The sequence below is a fragment of the Leopardus geoffroyi genome, chromosome E1, assembly GCF_018350155.1.
Source record: "Leopardus geoffroyi isolate Oge1 chromosome E1, O.geoffroyi_Oge1_pat1.0, whole genome shotgun sequence".
Taxonomy (NCBI): domain Eukaryota; kingdom Metazoa; phylum Chordata; class Mammalia; order Carnivora; family Felidae; genus Leopardus; species Leopardus geoffroyi.
The window spans coordinates 27127283-27150932 of NC_059330.1; the positions used below are offsets into that span (position 1 = coordinate 27127283).

At 37.2% G+C, this 23650-nt stretch overlaps 3 protein-coding genes across 6 annotated transcripts in view; 2 read left to right on the plus strand and 1 right to left on the minus strand.

The window, feature by feature from the left end:
• Positions 1-23650, minus strand: part of VMP1 (vacuole membrane protein 1) — a 132228-nt gene that overhangs the window by 107789 nt on the left and 789 nt on the right. The window lies entirely within an intron of this gene.
• Positions 1-23650, plus strand: part of PTRH2 (peptidyl-tRNA hydrolase 2) — a 57878-nt gene that overhangs the window by 26871 nt on the left and 7357 nt on the right. The gene's annotated exons all lie outside the window — the stretch shown is intronic.
• LOC123602908 (developmental pluripotency-associated protein 3-like) lies at positions 16242-16700 on the plus strand. The gene has a single exon (XM_045487230.1). It carries the CDS (start codon positions 16242-16244, stop codon positions 16698-16700), a length of 459 nt encoding a protein of 152 aa, XP_045343186.1.

Consider the following 23650-nt stretch of genomic DNA (forward strand, 5'->3'; position numbering starts at 1 on the left):
AACTGAGAAACAACATGGTAGTGATATTCTGCATGCTGTTTGAATAATGTGTTTACACTTTCATCTTCTCTTTTATAATCAAGATTTGAATAATTTGTATAGAAACTCTAATAGAAGTAGTAAAAATATAAAAGCCATGTAGTTGTAAACCTTTTCCAGATTAAAACTTGGAGGCAATTTGTCCACTGCCAAACATAAAATACTAGCATCTTCAAATATTGATAAGCTAAAGGCTTTCTAACCCGTAATTTAGTATCATATACACTACCTACTCAAATTTACCAGTCTTTTAGTTCTTTTAGCATTGCTAGAAAAAAATGAATATACTATCAAACATGTCAAAAATGTTGATACAGATCAAAGACCAATTTTATTTAGGAAAAAAATTGTACTGAAAAAATAACATGAGCCTAAAAAAAGAAAAATCCTAAATGTTTAAGATATATTAAATGTACTCTTTATATCATGTTTCATATTACACATGTAGATATATATTTTTACTTTAAATCCCTGTATTACAACATATAAATTGTGCTGACATGATTATTCTACACAAAAACATCAGATTGCCTATAACTTATCATTCTTTCAGGTATTAGTATGGCAAATCTTTCTACTTAAGAAGCACAGTACGTCAATCAAGTCTGCAATACAGACTCCTTAATACCCTCTGCATGTGCCAGGAATCTTGCTAGACCTATATTCAGCTGATTAGAATGTGATATGGTCATATAGTTTGTGAGCTGTGACTATTTTATTCCTTAACTAAAATTCTTTTTTTTCTTTTAAGATTTTAAGTAATCTCTATACCAAACGTGGGGCTCGAACTCACAACCTTGAGATCAAGAGTCACATGCTCTACCCACTCCAGCCAGACGCCCCCTTGACAAAAATTCTAACTATAATTACTGCTCCCCAAATTTATGCTTCATAATGGAAAATAAATTAAATATTATGTATATATAAAAAGACTGGGAGCACCTGGGTGGCTGAGTCAGTTAAGTGTCTGACTTGATTTTCGCCCAGGTCCTGATCTCACGGTTCTTGAGTTTGAGCCCTGCATCGGGCTCTGCGCTGACAGTGCGGAGCCTGCTTGGGATTCTCTCTCTCCTCTCTCTGCCCCTTCCCTGCTCTCTCTCTCTCTCTCTCTCTCTCTCTCTCTCTCTCAATAAACAGATAGATAGATAAGACAGACTGAGCAAAGAGCATACATTCATCACTTCAAAAGAAGGTGTCTTAGACACAACCATTTGTGGATATCTTTGTTTTCTTGCCATCATTTCTCAACAAGCAAATAAACATATTAAGAAATGAAGTATAGGATTCAATTAGCACAGATGGATAGCCTGGAGTAGATGATTATAAGATTTAAAGTTTGAAAATCTTGGGGCACCTGGGCGACTCAGTCAGTTAAGCGTCCAACTTCAGCTCAGGACACAATCTCATGGTTTGTGAGTTTGAGCACTGCATCGGGCTCTGTGCTGACAGCTCAGAGCCTGGAGCCTGTTTCGGATTCTGTCTCCCTCTCTCCCTCAAAAATTAATAAACATTAAAAAATAAAAATAAAAATAAAAAAATAAAGTTTGAAGATCTGGATTTGCATCACAGATTTGCCACTAACTAGTGGTATGTTCTTAAGCAAGTCTCATTTTTTCTAGATATCGATTTTCTTGTTTAATGTGTTTTAGATTTTATTTCAAAGTCATCTCTACACCCAACATGGGCCTTGAACTCATAACATCAAGATCAAGAGTCACATGCTCTACCAACTGAGCCAGCCAGGCAACCCTAGATCTTGATTTTATGATCTACAAAATGAGAACAAAAATTCTCACTGTCACAGGATCACTAAGGATGAAAGAGTGTGTGTATGTGTATTTGGGCATGCACACCTGTGTATAACCACATCAAAAGGATAGGAGGTACATGAACCAGTAAACTGACTATACTTTAGAAACTACAGGGGCGCCTGGGTGGCTCAGTAGGTTGAGTGTCCAACTTCAGCTCAGGTCATGATCTCACGGTCTGTGGGTTCGAGTCCCATGTCGGGTTATGTGCTGATAGCTCAGAGCCTGGAGCCTGCTTCAGATTCTGTGTCTCCCTCTCTCCCTGCCCCTCTCCTGCTTATGCTCTGTCTCTCTCTCTCTCTTTCAAAAATAAATAAACATTAAAAAAAAAATTAAAAAAAAAAAAAGAAACTACATGCTTCACTGCTACCATTCAGTGATGTCAGTGTCTTTCATTAAGTGCTCATTTAAAAAATTCTGGGATCTGTACCAGGCTCTGGAGACATAAATATGAATAAAACAAGGTCTTTGTCCTCCAGAGGGTCCTTCTTCCTTTTTTTTTTTTTAACTTAAAAAAAATTTTTTATATAGTTATTTTGCAGGGGAGTGGCAGAGAGAGAGGAGGAGAGAGAATCCCAAGCAGGCTCCACACTGCCAGCATGAGATCATGACCCAAGGTGAAACCATGTGGGATGCTCAACTGACTGAGCCATCCAGGCACTCCGAGGGTCCTTCCTTCTGGTAGGGAAGCCAGATGAGCACAGGACTTCACTTAAAATGAAACAGATATATAGTATCCAACTTAGTGGGAAGAAAACAGGTTTTAGAGTCTAACAGAACTGGATTGAAACTCAAACTTCACAAGTATCTACTCCATGAATTGGACAAATTTCTAAATCTCTCTAAACATCAGTTTCTTTAACCTGTAAAATAGAGGTAACATGACACGTATCAAAGGTTTACTGTGAGAATTAAACAAGATAATATGTATAAAATAATAATATATTGTCGTACCTTTTATATGAACTCAATATATACTAGCTACAATGATAAGGAGGAAGAAAGTACAGGACAAAATATGGGAGTTCAGAGGACAGGTACATTCAGAAGAGTTCATAAAAGCTGGAAGTTTGATTCTGCGAACTTAAGTCATACTTATATGAAGGTGTTTTCAAAAGACAATATAAATATAGCCAAGCAATTAAAAGGACAAAGAAAAATGAATGAAGTTATTCTGTGGAATTCTCTAAGGCCAGAGCATCATAATAGGTTCACAAAATGTAACTCTGTTCCACAAATCATGCTTTCTGGGCTTTATTAATAAAATTAACTCAGGATGTTTGAAATGGACCATATAATAAAGGAGTTTTGGGTTTTCTATCTTCTAATCATTTAACTAGAAGCCATACTTAAGTTCTATAAATACTTAAAACCACATACGTTCATATTCAGCCAAAATCTGTAGGCAATTCATTTCATAGATGAACAGCCATTTACCTACATCACAATAAATAACATGTAATTAATTTGCGACAAAAAGATTAACAAGTCACAAAAGGGCATGTGCACTGTGAAGAAAAGATTCTAAAACTTGCCCTCCAGCCAAACAATGTGATAATTGAACTCAATTCCCCAGCTTTACTCTTTCCTGTAGTAATCATCTTTAAGAGATAAAAGTTTATCCAAAAAAATTTGAGTTCATTTGAGTACTTACTTATAATAATGGTATTATGCAATTATTTGAAGATGTTTTTAAAGGTATTGCAACAGGAATTTTCATTTGAGCAAATAATGTGTTCTTACACAATACGCTACAAAAGAAAACAGCTTACTGACATTTCCTACTCAAAAAACTCTCTAGAAAACAAAATAGTCTGGAATTTTGTTTTGTAAGAAATAACCAAGGGAACTAAGTTATTTTCTTTTCATCAGTATACTTCTTACAAACAAAATAAGTTCACAGTTTTAAAAACAACTTTTAAAAACCATTTGCCATTCCCCAAAGAACTATAAAGCAAAACATGCAAAAAACTACCTGTATTCTAAACAACTAAGCTTATAGAAGTATCAAAATTTTTGCATTTTAACCATTTTTGAAAATATTTTACACTACTGTCTTTTAAAATTCCCTTGAAATTTTTTTGTCCCCATCTTCCTCAATCATAAGTCAGTGACAAACCTAGAGGTAGGATCCAGATACAAGGTGGTCTCAATAATACCAGGGTGTACACTGACTTATGGTAAGACACCCCCAAGTCCCAAAACTAAATTCTTCTAAGAATTTTGAAAGAGACAAGCTCAATCTATGGAAGGAAATAAGATATTCTAAGAGCTGGTCCATAAATGTGACTTAAGAGTTGAAGGCTCGGGGTGCCTGGGTGGCTCAGTCAATTAAGCATCTGACTCTTGATTTCGGTTCGGGTCATTATCTCACAGTTTGTGAGTTCAAGCCCTGTGTCAGGCTCTGCACTGACAGTGTGGAGCCTGCTTGGGATTCTCTCTCTCCCTCTCTGCTCCTCCCCCACTCGCGCACACACGCATTTTCTCTCTCTCTCAAAAATAAACACATATTTTTTAAAAAGTGCACACTTGGGGCGCCTGGGTGGCGCAGTCGGTTAAGCGTCCGACTTCAGCCAGGTCACGATCTCACGGTCCGTGAGTTCGAGCCCCGCGTCAGGCTCTGGGCTGATGGCTCATGATGGCTCAGAGCCTGGAGCCTGTTTCCGATTCTGTGTCTCCCTCTCTCTCTCTCTGACCCTCCCCCGTTCATGCTCTGTCTCTCTCTGTCCCAAAAATAAATATTGAAAAAAAAAAAAAAAAAGTGCACACTTAACTGAGCCACCCAGGCATCCCAAGAATGAGACTGTTAAACTCTTTAAAGGTCTATGGCTAGGATGAGAAGACAGAAATAGGAAAGAAGCATAACTCAAACATCAAATAATAATTTTCATTGTAAAGATACAAGAAATGTATCTTCTTGTATCTTCTAGATACAAGAAATGCCTTAAAATGTTGTAACTAGCAGATTTTCAATCTGAAAATGCTGAAGCATTTAAAATAAAAGGTTGAGGGGTGCCTGGGTGGTTCAGTCAGTTAAGCATCCCACTTCAGCTCAGGTCATGATCTCATGACTCGTGGATTTGAGCCCTATGTTGGGCTCTGTGCTGACAGCTCAGAGCCTGAAGCCTGCTTCGGATTCTGTGTCTCCCTCTTTCTCTGCTCCTCCCCACCCTCTCAAAAATAAATAAAAATTTTAAAATAAAAAAATAAATCAAAGGTTGATATTAAAATATGTGGGGTCTTTTGTTTCTGTCAGAAGTGCTGAGAAAATGCTGCTAAAATCAGCTCACAAAGGTTCTTTGTAGGTTGTACATCTACTGCTAAGACTATAATACTCCATTCATTTTAAACATTAGCTGCACTTGTAATGCAAAAACAATGTGAAACTAAGTTACTCTGAGTTTCCTAAAGCAAAACAAAAAACACTTAAGGATGACATGAAAATAGCAACTCCCAGAGTAATATGAGTTAGTGTGTAGAATTTAACAAGATGAAAAGGAAAAGAAAATAAGAGTGATGAAGCCATTGACTCTAATTTTCTTGGCCACTGTATTCCAAAATAAAATGAACACACTTCCTTTTAAGAAAACCATTTATTCAGGGGCGCCTGGGTGGCGCAGTCGGTTAAGCGTCCAACTTCAGCCAGGTCACGATCTCGCGGTCCGTGAGTTCAAGCCCCGCGTCGGGCTCTGGGCTGATGGCTCAGAGCCTGGAGCCTGTTTCCGATTCTGTGTCTCCCTCTCTCTCTGCCCCTCCCCCGTTCATGCTCTGTCTCTCTCTGTCCCAAAAATAAAATAAACGTTGAAAAAAAAAATTAAAAAAAAAAAAAAAAAAGAAAACCATTTATTCAAATGATTCTACTTTCTCACAAAAATATTAAGTCGGCTTTCTCAATAATGTACACCGTTCTTCATACAAGGCATGCAAAGACAGCCAATTAAGTATTGTATTTCAACTTGAATATATTTCAGTAATCTTTCTTGCTTTGAGAAGCATGTAGGTACTTAATTGGACTATTTAGTACATTCATTCACAGACTACTTCAAAATAGCTATAGATTTCTCTAAAACTGTGAAGATAAAGCAATTGCAATTTATTATTGGAAACTTAATAAATAATCTAAGTAAAGGGTAATAAATATATCTTGATCAGTGAGGCTTTGATACAGTTTTCCACTTGTGCAAGGGTAAAAAGCCAAAGCTAATCCAAACACCATGAACAATATCAGTGACTACTGGATCATCTGACTATAAGAGCCAGAGATCATCACATGGCTGTGGCAGTGTAAAAGTGTGTTCTCTGAAAATTCATTATTTGAATAAGAATGTATAAAAAAAAAATCCTTGAATCTTTTGGAACTTTCTAAAGTTTTGAAGAATTAGACAAATTAAAAACTCAAAATATGCTAAGCAAAATAAGTCAATCAGAGAAGACAAATACCATATGATTTCACTCATACATGGAATTTAAGAAACAGAACAGATGAACATATGAAAGGAGGGGTGGAGAAAAGAAGGAAACAAATCACAAGAGACTCTTAATGATAGAGAACAAACTATGGGGTTGACAGAGGGAGGTATGTGGGAGATGGGCTAGATGGGTGATGGGTACTAAGGGGGTCACTTATTTGGTTAGCCCTGGGTGTTGTGTGTAAGTGATGAGCCACTGAATTCTGTTCCTGAAATCAATACGGCACTGTATGCTAACTAAAATTTAAATTTAAAAAAGGGGAAAAAAATAAAACAAACAAACAAACAAACATAAATAAAGCCCCAAGTCAAGATACAATTTAAATGCATTCAAAACTTCAATACATCTCCCAATAATGGGTTAGCTGTTTATGAGAGTATATATTTATGGCCTAAAAGGTCCGTCAACCTAACTTAGTGAAGTGTAAAATACATTAAACTTGTCACAGTCTTCTAATCGTTGAAAAGGTCACTGCTCCAGGTCTATTTATCTTGAGAGCGCAGGAGGGGCAGAGAGAGAGGGAGTGAGAGAGAATCCCAAGCAGGCTCCACACTATCAACACAGAACCCACAGATCTAATTTTTAATCATATAAAATTTTAAATATTAAAAAAAATTTTTTTAATGTTTATTTATTTCTGAGAGAGAGAAACACAGAGTGTGAGTGTGGGAGGGGCAGAGAGAGAGGGAGACAGACTCTGAAGCAGGCTCCAGGCTCTGAGCTGTCAGCAAAGAGCCTGATATGGGGCTTGAACTCACAAATGGTGAGATCATGATCTGAGCCGAAGTCAGAGGCTTAACTGACTGAGCCACCCAGGTACCCCCAAGAATCCATATTTTAAAAAGATACAACCTGGAGGACATTTTACGGACCCCCTTCTTCAGAGTTTGATAGGTTTGGGGGGATTGTTTATCTCTCACTTCCAATATGTAAAAAAATAATTTTATGTTTCTTTGTGTAAAAACATGATTTTATTTCAAGGCAGAAAATATATAACTTATAAAATTACAGCTTGAAAAATCCCATTTCTCATTTTCTCTCAATCTACTAAATATTCATTCAGTTTTTCTTAATCAGTGCAATTTTAGCAAAACATTTTCACCAAAAAGATGGGGGAGTAAGATCAAGAATTAAAACACTAGGGGCACCTGGATGGCTCAGTTGGTTAAGAGTTCAACTCTTGGTTTCAGCTCAAGTCATGATCTCGCAGTTTGTGGGTCAAGCCCTGCATCTGGCTCTGTGCTGACAGTGTGGAGCCTGCTTGGGATTCTTTCTCTGCTCCTGCCCTGCTTGTGTGTGCTCTCTCTCTCTCTCTCTCCCAAAGTAAATAAACTTAAAAAAAATTAAACCAGTAAAACGAGTAACATTCCAGAGCTGGGAGATTCAGCTAACTGTAAGACCTTGGGAATGTCACTCTAAATCTCTGATTCTCTTTCCTCAACCAATTATCAGGCACATAAATTACTGCCATAATTTTCTTTCTATTCTAATAGTCTAAGAATTCTACCCAACCCAAGGCCAGAGTTTGGATTTATGCAACAATACCTACTCTGTATAATGATTTATAGTTTACATATAGATTAGTTAATTTGATGCTAACAAACCTGTGTAGGGAACAGTTATTTTTATCCTTGACTTCTACAAATGAGAAACTCTGGGCTCAAAGGCTCTAAATAGCAATTCAGCAGCATATAAATGGCAAAGTGAGAGTTCAACCTCACGTTTCCAACTCCAAATTCAACATTTCTTCTACTACACAGTCTTTGTGAGAGTGCTTTCAATTCTTATCAAGAAATTCTGGAGTCATAGAAAAAAAAAAACTGATAATAAAGTAGTCCCAAAGGTTTAGCATGTTATGGTATTTACAAAACATTCCCCATTAGCAGAATTAAGAGAACACTCATCTCTGTTGGTTCTCACAAATAGACAAATAAAGGCCTGTCATCAAAATCAGAAGATTTCACCTTTGCTTCTTTTAGTAATTTCTTTGTGGGTTTTTTACTGTTTGTGTATTTCTGACAAAATTTTAAATTCAGATTGCTTAATAGACTCCTTACTTTATTGCCCCTAAATACCTGGGGTTTATAAACTAGCCTATATAAGTCATTAATATGAAAATAAGTTAGGGGTGCCTGGGTGGCTCAGTCAGCTGAGCATCCGACTTTGGCTTAGGTCATGATCTCACAGCTCGTGGATTCAAGCCCCACATCGGGCTCTGTGCTGACAGCTCAGAGCCTGGAGCCTGCTTTAGATTCTGTGTCTCCCTCTCTCTGCCCCTCTCCCTATTGTCTCTCTCTCTCTCTCAATAATATACATTAAAAAAAATTCAACGAGAGAAAGTTACATCACAGAATACTTGCAAATGACAAAAGTACACATTTCAAATCATTTGAATCAAAATGAAGGATTTGATCCAGATAATTCCAAACTTTATGATCTATGAAACAGAATTTTTTTTATTACCCATTGTTTGGAAAAATACTAGAACTTGTTATATGTTATCCATGCATCAAAATAGTAGTAATGTCCCCACTACACCTATTAAGATGGGTAAATGGAAATAACTGTTGGTATTTTTTGGTCATTCAACATTAAAGAGACAGAACTTCCTACAGCATTTTCTACATTGAATTGTCATTCTTTGCTCACTTTAAAGGCTATTTTGTGTTTCATTTTCTCTTAAATATTAAATAGCTTCCTGATAATAATCATCTAGGGACCTTCACTTCTATCTTAGGAAAATTTGAACCTACTGAGTAGGTAAATTATGGTGTCATTATATGTATCGATGAATTCTTAGCACCCACATGACTTCAAGATAGGGTTTCATAAAATAACAAAATAATATACGTGCAAAAATATAAATTAAACTTTTCAGTAACATTTACTATATGAAGTCAGGTACATGCACTAGGAATTTTGAGGGTTCCTTCTCTATAGAAACTGCACGCTAGATTGGACAAATTCTTTGAGACATCACTGGTTTCACAAAGGGAAGAGGCAGTCTCCAAGGTCCCTTCCATCCCTCCAAAAAATAAGTAAACTATACAACAGACCTACAGAGACTGAATGGTCTAAGAGCTAGGGTACTTGTGAAGCAGAGTGGGAACAGAAGAAAACCTGAGCAGTAGGAAAGAAACTGAGAAGAGCAACTGGCAATTGAGAGGGCTCAGGCTACCCTGAGAAGCTTCCTACAGCAACATCCCTGTAGAAACACTGAACTTCGGAGATGAGAAGCTATACTTGTAACTTCCTCTTTGGGCAGAAACCCATGAAGAAAAATAGAATGTCACCCCAAAATATGCCACTTAGGCATATTGATTCCTTTGAATTAAAGGTACTTTTAAGAAATGGCAGGTACAAGAAGGACACTTTGACTTTCCTTTTTCTTCCTAACAGAGGGAAATAAAACTCCCAGGTAAAAAGCACCCCCCCCCCCCATACCAGGAGGAAGGAAGACATTCTTAACACAGAGACGGGAAACTTGGGGCTGACAAATCTGTACAAACAAGCTGTATTAAATTAACCCTTATCTTTCTAGTTATTTATTCACCATTTACTACTTCTATTTTAAATTTTTTTTTTCAACGTTTATTTATTTTTGGGACAGAGAGAGACAGAGCATGAACGGGGGAGGGGCAGAGAGAGAGGGAGACACAGAATCGGAAACAGGCTCCAGGCTCTGAGCCATCAGCCCAGAGCCCGACACGGGGCTCGAACTCACGGACCGTGAGATCATGACCTAGCTGAAGTCGGACGCTTAACCGACTGCGCCACCCAGGCGCCCCCAACAAACTTCTTTGTCTTGTCAATTCTTCACAAATTTATTGTTTCTTGATCTAAAAGGTATAAAAGTTTCCTGCTCTGGTCACTTCTTTGGGTCTTCATTCTCTTGTGAAGGTTCCCATTTACATGTTAAAAAATTGGTAAAGTTTGTATGATTTTCTCCTACTGTCTTTTTTTTTTAAATATTTATTTATTTTTGAGAGAGAGAGAATGAACAGGGGAGGGGCAAACAGAGAGGGAGACAGAGAATTGGAAGCGGGCTCTGTGCTGACAGCAGAGGGCCCAATGTGGGGCTCAAACCCATGAACCGTGAGATCACGACCTGAGCTGAAGTCCCACGAACTGTGAGATCATGACCAACTGAGCCATCCAGGCGCCCCTACGAATCTATTTTATATCAGTTTAATCCCTAGGCCCAGCAAGAGACCCAAAGAGGATAGAGAATATTTCTTCTGCTACAACCCCAAGCACTACTGATGTAGTCCCAAATCAGAGGTGCCTTTCTAGCTTTAAGCAGAGGCAGAAGTAAACCCTCTTTGAAAATTTTTTTTTGTTTTTCAACGTTTATTTATTTTTGGGACAGAGAGAGACAGAGCATGAACGGGGAAGGGGCAGAGAGAGAGGGAGACACAGAATCGGAAACAGGCTCCAGGCTCTGAGCCATCAGCCCAGAGCCTGACGCGGGGCTCGAACTCACGGACCGCGAGATTGTGACCTGGCTGAAGTCGGATGCTTAACCGACTGCGCCACCCAGGCGCCCCAGTAAACCCTCTTTGTAAATTAGGTTTGCTGGACTCCAACAGAGTAAGATCAATCAATAAACTCACAGAAGTACCAGAAAACAAGCCATTATCAATACAGACACCTCCAACTGCTCTACCAATCCTCTACCCCTTCAGAACAAGAACAACAGATATTAGAGATTCAGGTGCAGAGTAAATATATTATAGAATAGTTATGTATAAAATGTTTACTGAACAAAGGATGCAATTACAAAAATGAGCACACAATACAAACTACCCCAACTAAATAGATTTGAAGGAAAGAAAAGTAAATGGAAATTCTAAAAGTAATAACTGCTGAAATTAAAAGCCAATGGATAAAATGCACGGGTCAAACACAGATTAATTGGATGAGCTATCCAGGGAATTTATTAAGAATGCAGCAAAGATGGAAAATATAAGCAAATAAGAGACATAGAAGACAGAATGAGAAGGTCTATCATTTGTTTAATTGCAAACCCAGAAGAATATAAAAAATAGGAGAAATGTAAATTCAAAAAATAAAGACCTAAAATTTCCAAAACTGAGCCCATCAATCTAGGAAGTACAATATATCCCAAGTAGAACAAATAAAAATAAGTCTTAACCAGAAACACTGCAGTCAAATTGCAGAACACTAAAGTAAGTCTTGATCTTGAAAAAAGTCAAAAAGGACAAATTGCTAAGAAATGGAAGAACGGTTAAGAATGGAAGCAGAACTCTCAACAGCAACAATAAAAGCCATAAAATAATGGAATAATATCAGAGTTTTGAGATAAAATAGCTAGTCTAGAATTGTGTGCCCAATAAAATAAAGACATTAATGGTAGGCAATAAATAAGGGTGTTTAACCAAGTATTGTATAAAATAATAATAGTGTCTGTGACAATAATTTTAAAAAGAAATTACATTTGGATAATAATATATAAATATGGAAGAGAAAGATGAGATCTAATGTGTTCTAAAGTTTGGGAGCTTCAAAATAGTGCTTGATAGAAAGAAGTCCAAATAGTCCAAATATGTTAATAATCAAAATAAACATAAACAGATTAAACTTATCATTTTAGGGGTGCCTGGGTGGCTCAGATGGTTAAGTGGCTGACTCTTCATTTCAGCTCAGGTCATGATCTCATGGTTTATGAATTCAAGCCCTGTGTGGGGCTCTGCGCTGACAGTGTGGAGCCTGCTTGGTATTCTCTCTCCACCCCTCCCCTGCGTGTGTGTGCATGTGTGAACTCTCTCTCAAAAACAAATAGTTTTTTTTTTTAAAGGGTTCTCAATTGTTTAAAAAACTATCAAATCACTTTAAAAAGATTGCAAACTGTATTTTTAAAAAATCCATGCTTTTTTATAAGGACACAGAAAGGCTGAAAATAAGATGAAAGACAAAAGTCATTATTAGGGACACAGAACATAATAATAAAAGTTTCAATTCACCAGGAAAATATAATAATTCTAAATTTGAAAGCACTAATACAATATAGCAGCAAAATTTATAACAGGGGCACATGAGTGGCTCAGTTGGTTAAGCACTGGACAAGCCCTGTATCAGGTTCCATGCTAACAGTATAGTCTGCCTGAAATTCTCTCTCTCCCTTTCTCGCTCAGTAATAAACTTAAAAAAATTTATAACATAAAAATACATGGAGAAATGGATAAATCCAACACTGTATTGGTAGATTTAAAAAGAACTGTTACTGACATTTCAAGCAAAGAAAAATATTCAGTGAAGATAAAAGATTTGAACAATACAATTAAGAAATAAAATGTTGCGGGGCACCTGGGTGGCTCAGTCAGTTAAGCATCCAACTTTGGTTCAGGTCATGATTTCACAGTTCGTGAGGTCAGGTTCTGCACTGACAGCTTGGAGCCTGGAGTCTTTGCATTCTGTCTCCCTCTCTTGCTCTGCCCCTCCCCAATTTGTGCACTCTCTCTCAAAAATAAACATTGAAAAAAAGGCAGCAGTCAGTAGAATTATGGAGAAAGAAATGTTAAAAACAATAATAAATGGTAGGAATGGATATATATAAGATTCAGCATCTAATGTCAGAGAATATGAATTTTTAAAGCCACTTAACCTTGATTAAGTCAAGAGACCAGTCTCAACATACTCCAAAGAATGGGCATCAGAGACCACATTCTCTGATAATTCAGAAATTGTGTCAAACTTTAGTAACAAAAATATAAAATTTATACACACTCAGAAGCTAATGCACAGTTTAAATAACTCATGGGTCAAAATAAGAGAAAACTGAAAAATGCTCAGAACTACTGGAACTAAAAAATGAATTTGGTAAGGTCACAGGTGTAAAAACCAACTCTCTATTATATACCTGAAATAAACAATTAGAAATTTAAATTTAAAAATTTTACAGAGCACCTGGGTGGCTCAGTTGGTTAAGCGTCTGACTTCGGCTTGGGTCATGATCTCTCAGTCTGTGAGTTTGAGCCCTGCATCAAATTCATCAAAGCCCTGCTTTGTGCTGACAGCTCAGAGCCTGGAGCCTGCTTCAGATTCTGTGTCTCCCTCTCTCTCTCTGCCCCTCCCCCCACTCACACTCTCTCTCAAAAATAAACACTAAAAAAACCTTTTTTTAAAAAATTTCATTTACAATAGCATCTGAAACGTAAAATATTTAAGAGGTAAGTTTATGTTGGGATGAGCACTGGGTGTTGTATGTAAGCAATGAACCACAGGAATCTACCCCAAAAACCAAGAGCACATTTTACGTACTGTATGTTAGCCAATTTGACAATAAACTATATTTTTAAAAAAATAGAGGGGAAAAAAAATAAAACCATTTTGGACACTTAAAAAAAAAAAAAGAGGTAAGTTTAATAACATACATGCAAGACCTATTCTAAAACAGTAAGAAAAGAAATTACAGAGGGCTTAAATACACAGGGAAACATACCATGTTGATCATTTGAAAGACTCAATATTATTATTATGACAATTTCCCTCAAACTGATGTATGGGTTTAATGCAATCTAAATCAAAACGCAAGCAGGTTTTTTAAAAACTCAAAAGTGACAAGTGGATTCAAATTTATATGGAAATGCAAAAAACTTAGAATAGCTAAAACAATTCGGATCAAGACCAGAGTTGTAAGACTTGCACTAACTGATTTCAAGATTTATTATAAAGTTACAGTAATGACAGTGTGGTTTTGGCAAAAGGACAGACATAGATCAGTGAAACAGAATAGAGAATACAGAATTAGACCCACATATATTGGGTCAATTAAGTTTCAACAAAGGTACAAGGCAATTCAATGGTGAAAGGAACATCTCTTCAACAAATGGTACTAAAATAACTGAATATTCTTATGAAAGAGTGAACATCAACCTTTATTTTTCAAATGCAATAACTGATTTGAAATGGATCATAGATCTAAATGTAAGAACTAATACCTTCTAGGAAAAAACAAGGAGAAAATATTTGCAATCTTGGAGTGGACAACTTAAAAAACAAGAACCATAAAAGAAAATTGATAAACTGTACTTTATCAAGTTTAAAAACTTGTTAGGAAAACCAAAAAGGTAAGTAAGTAAGTAAATAAATAAATAAATAAAAGAAAACCAAAAAGGTAAACCACAGAATGAGAGAAAATAGTTGCAATATACATGTATCTGACAAAATTCTTGTGTTCAGACTCTCTCTCTCTCTCTCTGTACATATATACATACATACACACGTTATAGTAACAAAAATGAAGGTGTTTTGTATACGTATGGAAAAAGAGAAACCAACCAAAAAACAGAAGTTATATAAATAATTTAAATATGAAGAAAAAGATAACTCTATAAAACTAAAATAGGCAAAAGACATAAACAGGTATTTCATGGCCAATAATGAAGATATCTATTTGATCTGACAATCAAAAAATATGAATCAAGATCACAAGATACCATTTTTATCCAGTCTATTTTACTATGTAGTAATATAATTCCAAAATTTAGTGACTTCAAAAAAATCATTCAATATTTCTCATGATTCTGTGAGTTAGGCTAAACAATTCTGGTCTGGACTAGCTTGGCTCTTGAGCTAGGCAGGTCTCAGTTGGGATGCCTCGTGTTAGGTCTCCTATGCCCCAGAAGGTTAGTCTGGCTTTTTTTTTTTTTTTTTTTTCCCACATGGTGGGCTCAGAGTTCTAAAGAGCCGTAAGAGAAGATATGCCCAATGTGCAAGTTTTTCAAGTCTCTGCTTGTATCATACTTGCTAATGTTCCTTTGGTCAAAGCAAGTCATGTGGCAAAGTACAGCGTCAAGGAGTACAGTAGCAGTAAAATCACACTACAAAGGATGAGAAGAATTTGTGACCATTTTGCAAGTCAACACTAAATTTTATAATCCACCACACCATTCTCTGCATGGATTCTTTCAGCAAAAAATAAGCAGATGACAATAGCAGAACTTGGAAAACACCTTGTAAAAAGGTGAATACTGGCATATCCTTGCTAGCAATTCTATGCCTAGACATACAGCCAAAAGAACCTCCTGCACGTGAAGAGCTGATAGGTACAGTAATATTTTTAGCTACGCTGGTCTTAATAGCAAAAGTCATAACAACTCAACTGTCCATTGTCAAAAGAACAAACAAATAAATTGGCATAAAATTATACAATGAAATTTACTCATTTAATAAATATTTACTGAGTACATACTATCAGCTAGGCATACTTTGAGGTACACTTAACAACAGTTACTAAGGTACTAATAAACTCAAATATCTGAATTTCTAAATTAGATTTTTGCAGATATAGAGATCCTAGAGATATCCTTATGATTATTTAATAAGAAATTAAAGAAAATTCTTCTGCTCCATAGAAGCAGTACTAATATCTCCTGTAAGTGGATCTTAAAAACTTTTAAGAGGCAGGAGAACCTTGTATATTCTCTTGATTAAATGCTTTTTGCAATATGGAGACTTGAAGGTTTCTGGAAGGAATTAGACTCAACAATAAGGAAGTGGCTAGTCAGATCAACAATTTCAACTTTATTGGACTTTAGGGGCGCCTGGGTGGCTCAGTTGGTTAAGTGTCCAATCTCAGTTCAGGTCATGATCTTGCAGTTTGAGTTTAAGCCCCGCACGAGGCTCTTGCACTGACAGCTCAGAGCCTGGGGCCTGCCCTGGATTCTAGGTCTCCTTCTCTGTCTGCCTCTCCTCCTCTAGTGCTCTGTCTCTTGCTCACTCTCAAAAATAAATAAACATTTGTTCTTTCTTTGCTATGGTTTGTTGGAGTTTTGGTTCTTCTCGCTTTTTCTGGGCTGTATCGTACTTTCCAGGCTACTTTGCAGCAAGTTGAGTCTTGAGAATCACTTTCCACTGGAATCCAAAGATCTAGAAGAAGATTAATCTGCAACTAGGCTTTCAATGCATTCGCCAACAAAGCTTTACCCATCTTGTAGCCCAGAACCTTCTCAGATGGCCAGTGAAGAGAATTCCCAGGAAAGCTCAGCTGCCTCTCAAACTATCTCTGAGGTATTAATAAAGAACCTTAGTAAATTGACTCTCGACCCTAGTATCAAACTCCCTTCCCCTCTACCGGAATATCCACCCCAACAGCAGGACAGCGAGAAGAAACCACAGGGGCTTGTGGATCGAATACTCAGCAACAGGAGGAGGGGTGGAATAAGGACTTTGTTAACTGCTCGGAAAGAAAGAATGGAAAGGCTGATGTGGTTTATTAAAAACCATCACTACTTCAACCAGCATTCCACGGATGAATCAAGAGTGGAAAGATTTAGATGTATATGTCACTATTGCCTTTATCATAGAGATCTTTCTGAGGATACCAGCATGGAGAATAATTATGACATGGAGTTGATGTAAACATAAACCTTATGATACTGTTTTTTTTCTTGCTAGTAATTTTAGGATCAGTATGCAGCAGCTTGGGAAAGCTGCTCTGTTAAGACAAACTGTGTAATATTTTGATAATCTATGATATAAACTCTGTTTTGTCTTTTCTACCTTGATAACAGTAATTTGTGAGGAATCCTGTAGCTTGCATTTGAACGACTTCAATATACTTTAGTTCCACTTTTTGATATGACCCATGGAAGCACTAATAGGTTTTGAGTGTTGCCTGTGTGTTTGAGAAGCCTGAAGTCATGAAGATAGGTTAACCTAACATGGGGCTCCTGCGTGGCTCAGTTGGGTTAAGCATCCAATAGAGCTCTGTAGAATAGGGCTCTGTGCTGGCAGCTGGGAGCCTGGAGCCTGCTTCAGATTCTGTGTGTGTGTGTGTGTGTGTGTGTGTGTGTGTGTGTGTGTGCCCTTCCCCCACTCACACTCTCTAAAAAATAAAAACATTAAAAAAAAAAAAAAAAAGAAAACCTAACATCAAATTGGAAGCCAAGTAACTTGTGCAGGAGGGATATATAGAGAATACTGGGTGGTTTGGCTACAGCATAATTATAATTAGGGCAGGGTGCATAGGCTAGATTTTCTGTTTTTAAAAACTTGGATTGTAACAAAAATTTTTTTATGTGGTAGTTCCAGTTTTAGTAGCAAATGTGTATGTAGAAGATCTTATTAAAATTGAGACTTATTTGGAAAAATAAGTAAATAAATAAACATTAAAAAATAATAATAAACTTTACTCGACTTGAGTCTGGTCTCATTTAGACCACAGAGTAAGAACTCACAGAGCTGATCCTTTTTTAAAAGAATTCTGAATAAGTAAAAATTTTCACATGCTTTATATATATATGTGTGTGTGTACACACACACACACACACATATACATATATATGTATACACACATACACATATATATATATAAATATGTAGGCATATGTAAAAATATAAATATGTAGGTATATGTGTGTGTGTATATGTGTGTGTGTGTGCGTGTGTGTGTGTGTATATATATATATATATATATATATATATATATAGGAAAAAAGTGAACAATCTAGTTCCCCTCTGTCCCTCATCTATCTAGTACTCTCCCTGCTAGATATACCCACTTTTATTACTTTTGTGTATTTGTTTTTTCTTCAAACACTCCTTGGCCTCCTTTGCCAGCTCTCTTTTACCTGACCTGGGCCCTCTCCTCTTCCCTGTCACCCCAAGTGACTTATTTGGTCCTGTAGTTTAAAATACTAGCCTGAATTTGTTTTAATTTTTTTAATGTTTATTTTTGAGAGAGAGAGACAGAGTGTGAGTGGAGTGCAGGCAGAGAGAGAGGGTGACATAGATCTGAAGCAGTCTCCAGGCTCTAAGCTGTCAGCACAGACCCCGATGCGGGGCTCGAACTCAGGAAGCGCGAGATCATGACCTGAGCTGAAGTCGGACATTTAACCAATGTAGCCACCCAGGCGCCCCTAAAATACTAACCTGAATTTGCATTTCTGGTCCTGATCTCTAGATCTGTGTCCCTAATACCACATTTGGATGATTGCTAAGCATCTCAAATTTAACATGTCCTGGGGCGCCTGGGTGGCGCAGTCGGTTAAGCGTCCGACTTCAGCCAGGTCACGATCTCGCGGTCCGTGAGTTCGAGCCCCGCGTCGGGCTCTGGGCTGATGGCTCAGAGCCTGGAGCCTGTTTCCGATTCTGTGTCTCCCTCTCTCTCTGCCCCTCCCCCGTTCATGCTCTGTCTCTCTCTGTCCCAAAAATAAATAAACATTGAAATTTAACATGTCCTTCCCATCCCCCTTCTTGTCACAAACCTGGTCCTTCCCAAACCTTCCCTCTCCCAGTACTTGGCACAACCCTCCACCTAGTTACTAAATCCAGAAGCACAGTCATCCTTGACTCTTCTCATTTCCTTACTCTTCACATCTAATCCAGGACCCAGTCCTATTCCAAATATATTTAGTATCCACCCATGGCTCTCCACTTGTTTGCTACCACTGTGGTCCAGGCCATTTTCGTCTCTCATTTAGACTACTGCCATGGACTCCTAACTTCTCTTTCCATTTTTATTCTTGTCCCCTTCAATTCATCCTTCACATGTGAACGAGAGTGGAGTCCTTATAAATCATACTACTCCCCTACTTGAAATTATAGGACTTCCTATTACGCTCAAAATCAAATCCAAATTCATTTCCATGGCCTACAAAGCTCTATATAATCTGGACCATGAGTATGTTCCCTACCTCATTTCATGTTGCTGTATTCCACGTATACTGTGCTAGAATCTCAAATGGGCACACATCCACATTAACTCTCATACCTTTGTTTCCTTCATAATATTTACTACACTGTTTATTCTTTCATTTCTGTGTTTACTCCTTTCTCTATCAGGGTCCCAACTAAAATACATTTGTCCTTGTTTCCCACTGTTTTCTCCAAAACCTGGTAAAGGAACTAACACAAGATTTTTAGATTTTTGTTCCCTGATTGGATGAATGAACAGATACAGCAATACATGTCATTGCAGAATAATCTTCCCATGCAAAGAAAGTAAGTGCTAGAAGATAACAATGCACGTTAAATTCCCAAATAGCAATTCTCAAATTCTGTTATGGTTTGCACAGATAACGTAAACTAATAATAACACACAAAAAAACTGAGAGAATAGCCTATTAGAATACCTCATTTGGTTAAGAATCTCACACATGTTGTAAAATATTCACAAAATGAAATATATATATATATATATACTTATTTACTGAACCTTCATTAACACTGAGCAAACAATGACAAGTAAGCAGCAACAAAAAGACATGTGTTCAAAGAAGGTTGGGAAAGAGTTTTCTCTTAGCAACTTGCTCACTAGGCTACCTGATGATAACAATAACAATCATGATTAACTATATGCCATTCCAAACACTTTACTTAAATCTATTCATTTAACCTTAACAGGTACCGACTTCATAGCCTAGGAGGAAGAGGTTAAGTAACTAGCCCAAGGGTTGCATAGTAGTAAAAGCTGGAATTTGAAAGAATGCAATCTAGCTTCATTGCCCTGGCTCTTAACACTATCTACCTAGTACTTCCAAAAAAAAATTATAAAGACCAAGGTTATTATTTTTTTAATTTTAAAAAATGTTTTATTTATTTTCAAGAGAGAGAGAGTGAGAGAGACACAGTGCAAGCCGGGGAGGGGCAGAGGGAGAGGGAGACACAGAATCTGAAGCAGGCTGCAGGCTCTGAGCTGCCAGCACAGAGCCCGATGCAGGGATCAAACCGCGAATCATGAGATCATGACCTGAGCCAAAGTCCGGCACTTAACCAACTAGCCACCCAGGCGCCCCAAGACCAAGGTTATTATTAAAGAACTTCAAGAACAAGAGAAAACATCATAATGAAATACTGAAAAGATAATGTATCTCTGAATACCAGCAAACTCTTTAGCAATTTCAGTTAGACTAGCTGGGACAGGATTACTCAATGGGTCACCCTTGCTTAATTTAAAAATGCCTTAAGCTTTAAATGCCTTAGTCTTTTATCTGACACAGAAAAGTGTCTCCGTTCAAATTTCCAAAACCTTCAAGGAGGATAATATTTTTAAATGAGCTTTACCGAAGGGTTTACATAATATATAATATCAGTTCGGCAAACCCTAAACACAGTTGCTTCCCTACATAGAGTTTCCTGAAGCAATAAACTCTAATAGTTTACCCCTCAAAATACTTGCAAGTCTGTGAAAGCAGATTATTAACTAATACAATAACAAACACATTATCACTTAATTCATTAAGTTTGTTTCTGAGGTTTAGTAAAGATTCTGTAATCTGGAGTTTATGTCTGTACCAAAGAGAGAGAGAAACGCCAACAAAAAGGACTGGGCAAAAAAACAGTGATTATTAAGTATTTGGCCGTATAATCTCCAAAAATGGGGAGAGACTAAACAGGTTTTATGAAATCAGTGGAAACAAAACAGTTCTCAATAAGAAAAGAAATGAACTATTCTACACTGGCTATTTACCCAGAATAAAATAGAAAAATGGCTCAATAAATTAACAGATAATTAATATAACAGAATATTAAAATTACAAATAGTTTGGGGAGATTTTTTAACAGGAACAAAGAAATTAAAACAGCTTCTTCCTTATTACCAACAACATTTACTCAGTAGAGAAACGTGTTACAAAGATACTCTGTCTTTTCCACTTGTCAGAAAGAAGACACCTTGATATCTGATAGTAATGCAGCATGAACTCAGAAAAACTGTTCTGAAGAACAGAACTAATTTTCTTTCTTTCTTTATTCCATTCCACTGCAAATCTTGGCAAGCACAGTGTTTTTGTTTTCCTAGAATTTATAAGAATAAATCAGCTAAGGGGTGCTTTGGTGGCTCAGTTGGTTTAAGCACCCAACTTGGGCTCAGGTCATGATCGTGTGGTTCATGAGTTTGAGCCCCACATAGGGCTCTGCGCTGACAGCTCAGAGCCTGGAGCCTGCCTCGGATGCTGTGTGTCTCTCTCTGCCCCTCCCCTGCTTGTGCTCTATCTCTCAAAAATGAATAAAAACGTTTAAAAAATTAAAAAAAGAATAAATCAGCTAAAAAGGGAAAAATGTATACACACATATAGATCCCTTTAATACATAGAAGAAACTATTTTCATGCAAACTGGAAAATAATACCAAACCATAAAAAGATGCCTGGAAACAACCTTAGAAGAACAGAGAAAAGACTTGTAATTTCATTTCCAGTTCAGGGTGTGGTACTACCTAAACCATATGACCTCGGGCAAGCTAATTACTGATTGTTTGTGGGGCTCAATTTTCTCCTCTGTTAAATGGGAAGAATATAACTATATGTTCATAGAGATTTCTTCTAATTCTACATATTGCTTTCAGTAGGCTTTGGTGAAATGATAACGTTTTTTACTTAATAGAAGTAAGTAATGTTATTTCTAACCTTTAGTTAACTATATGTAAGCACCAAAAACTTCAACTTCCTCTGCATTTGGAAATTCTTTTTTTTTTTTTTTTTTTGAGGAGAGAATCTCTCTCTCTCTTTTTTTTTTAAACATTTTATTTTATTTTTGGGGGGAGACACAGAGCTAACAGGGGAGGGGCAGAGAGAGAAGGAGACACAGAATCTGAAGCAGGCTCCAGGCTCTGCAAACCCTGAGCTCTGAGCTGTCAGCATAGAGCCTGATGCGGGGCTGGAACCCAAGAACCGTGAGATCATGACCTGAACCAAAGTCAGACACTCAACCAACTGAGCCACCCAGGCACCCTGAAAGAGAGAATCTTTTTTTTTTTCTTTAATTTTTTTTAACGTTTATTCATTCATTATTGAGAGACAGAGAGAGACTGAGCATGAGCAGGGGAGGGGCAGAGGGAGGGGAGGTGCAGAATCCAAAGCAGGCTCCAGGCTCCGAGCTGTCAGCACAGAACCCGATGAGGGGCTCGAACTCACAAACCGTGAGATCATGACCTGGGCCGAAGTCGGATGTCCAACTGACTGAGCCACCCAGGCGCCCCAGAAAGAGAGAGAATCTTAGGTAGACTCCAAATCCATCACAGAGCCCAATAGTGAGATCATGATCCAAGACAAAAGCAAGAGTCAAATGCTCAACCAACTGAGCTATGTAGGTGCCCTGCACTTGGAAAAAAAAATTTTTATGTCTATTTATTTATTTTGAGAGAGACCACCCATGGGAGGGAGTGGCAGAGAGACAGAGACAGAGAGAGAGAGATATGAGAGAGAGAGAAAATCCCAAGCAGGCTCCACACCAGCAGCACTGAGCCTGACCTGGGGCTCGAACTCAAACTGTGAGATCATGACCTGAGCTGAAATTAAGAGTCAGACATATAACCGACTGAGCCACCCAGGCAAACCCTTGCACTTGGAAATTCTTAAGTGACAATACATGATGACCAAGAAAGATCAGATTTAAACTACCAAATGCAAAACTATACTCATTTTCTAGTCACCTACTTATTAACCACGATGACTAATGCAATGGGTTACAGTATGAAACTATTCGTAGGTAGCTTTTATTGGGTCCAAAACTAGGGCAAAGTTCATCTCAGAAGTGTGTGATAATATTTTCAGATAAGTAACACTTAATATAAAACATCAAACTGTGAAATGATACAAAACAACAGTATTCTGCAATGATATATTTCCAGCTTTCAGAGTAAACTGACACCATCACCATATTTTAATTCATATAGTGATTTCCCATTTACTATCTCACTTAACCATTGTGAAAATCCTATGAAATAAAGTGAGCAGTACTTTTATCAACACAATCCAGACCAGCTCAGAAAGTTAGGTAACCTACCAACCTTTATTCTGGAATGTGAGTCACAGAAATTGAACTGTACTAATCAAGTAAGATATATCTCTCAAAGGGAAGAAAAAAGCTTTAGTGTTTTAAAATAATATAGGCAAAGAAGCAAAATATAAAAGATTTCTACTACAGAATCATTTCATACCCACACAAATTGGCCGTATTTGTCTAGGTACTACCATCCCTCTTCCAAAGATCAATAAAAACATAATCTAGAACGCATAAAATGTTCCCGGTAAATAATTTCTTACCATTATCATTTATGTTAAGAATACACAACAAAAATCACAGCTCATAATACAATTAATAGGCAGTAGCGGTCAGATCATTAAATTCTCTATCATTACATCATAGAAATCCTTGTACAAACTTCTCCAAAAGATCAGTCAGTGCAGTCTCTCTACAAAATTTCTGACAACAGCCCCAAAGGAGAATTGAAAGACACTGAAGTTAAGAAAAGGAGGTGTCTTGCCATGATAGGTAAACTGTGTCAGAGCCTATACGAGATTTTTGCATGATCTGCATAAAAACAAAGATAATACTTTAAACCTACTGGAGGTCATTAAGTAATCTTAG

Bases quoted from the DNA above. Each gene is read 5' to 3' on its own strand.
- LOC123602908 (XM_045487230.1), top strand. From the start codon at position 16,242: ATGCATTCGCCAACAAAGCTTTACCCATCTTGTAGCCCAGAACCTTCT.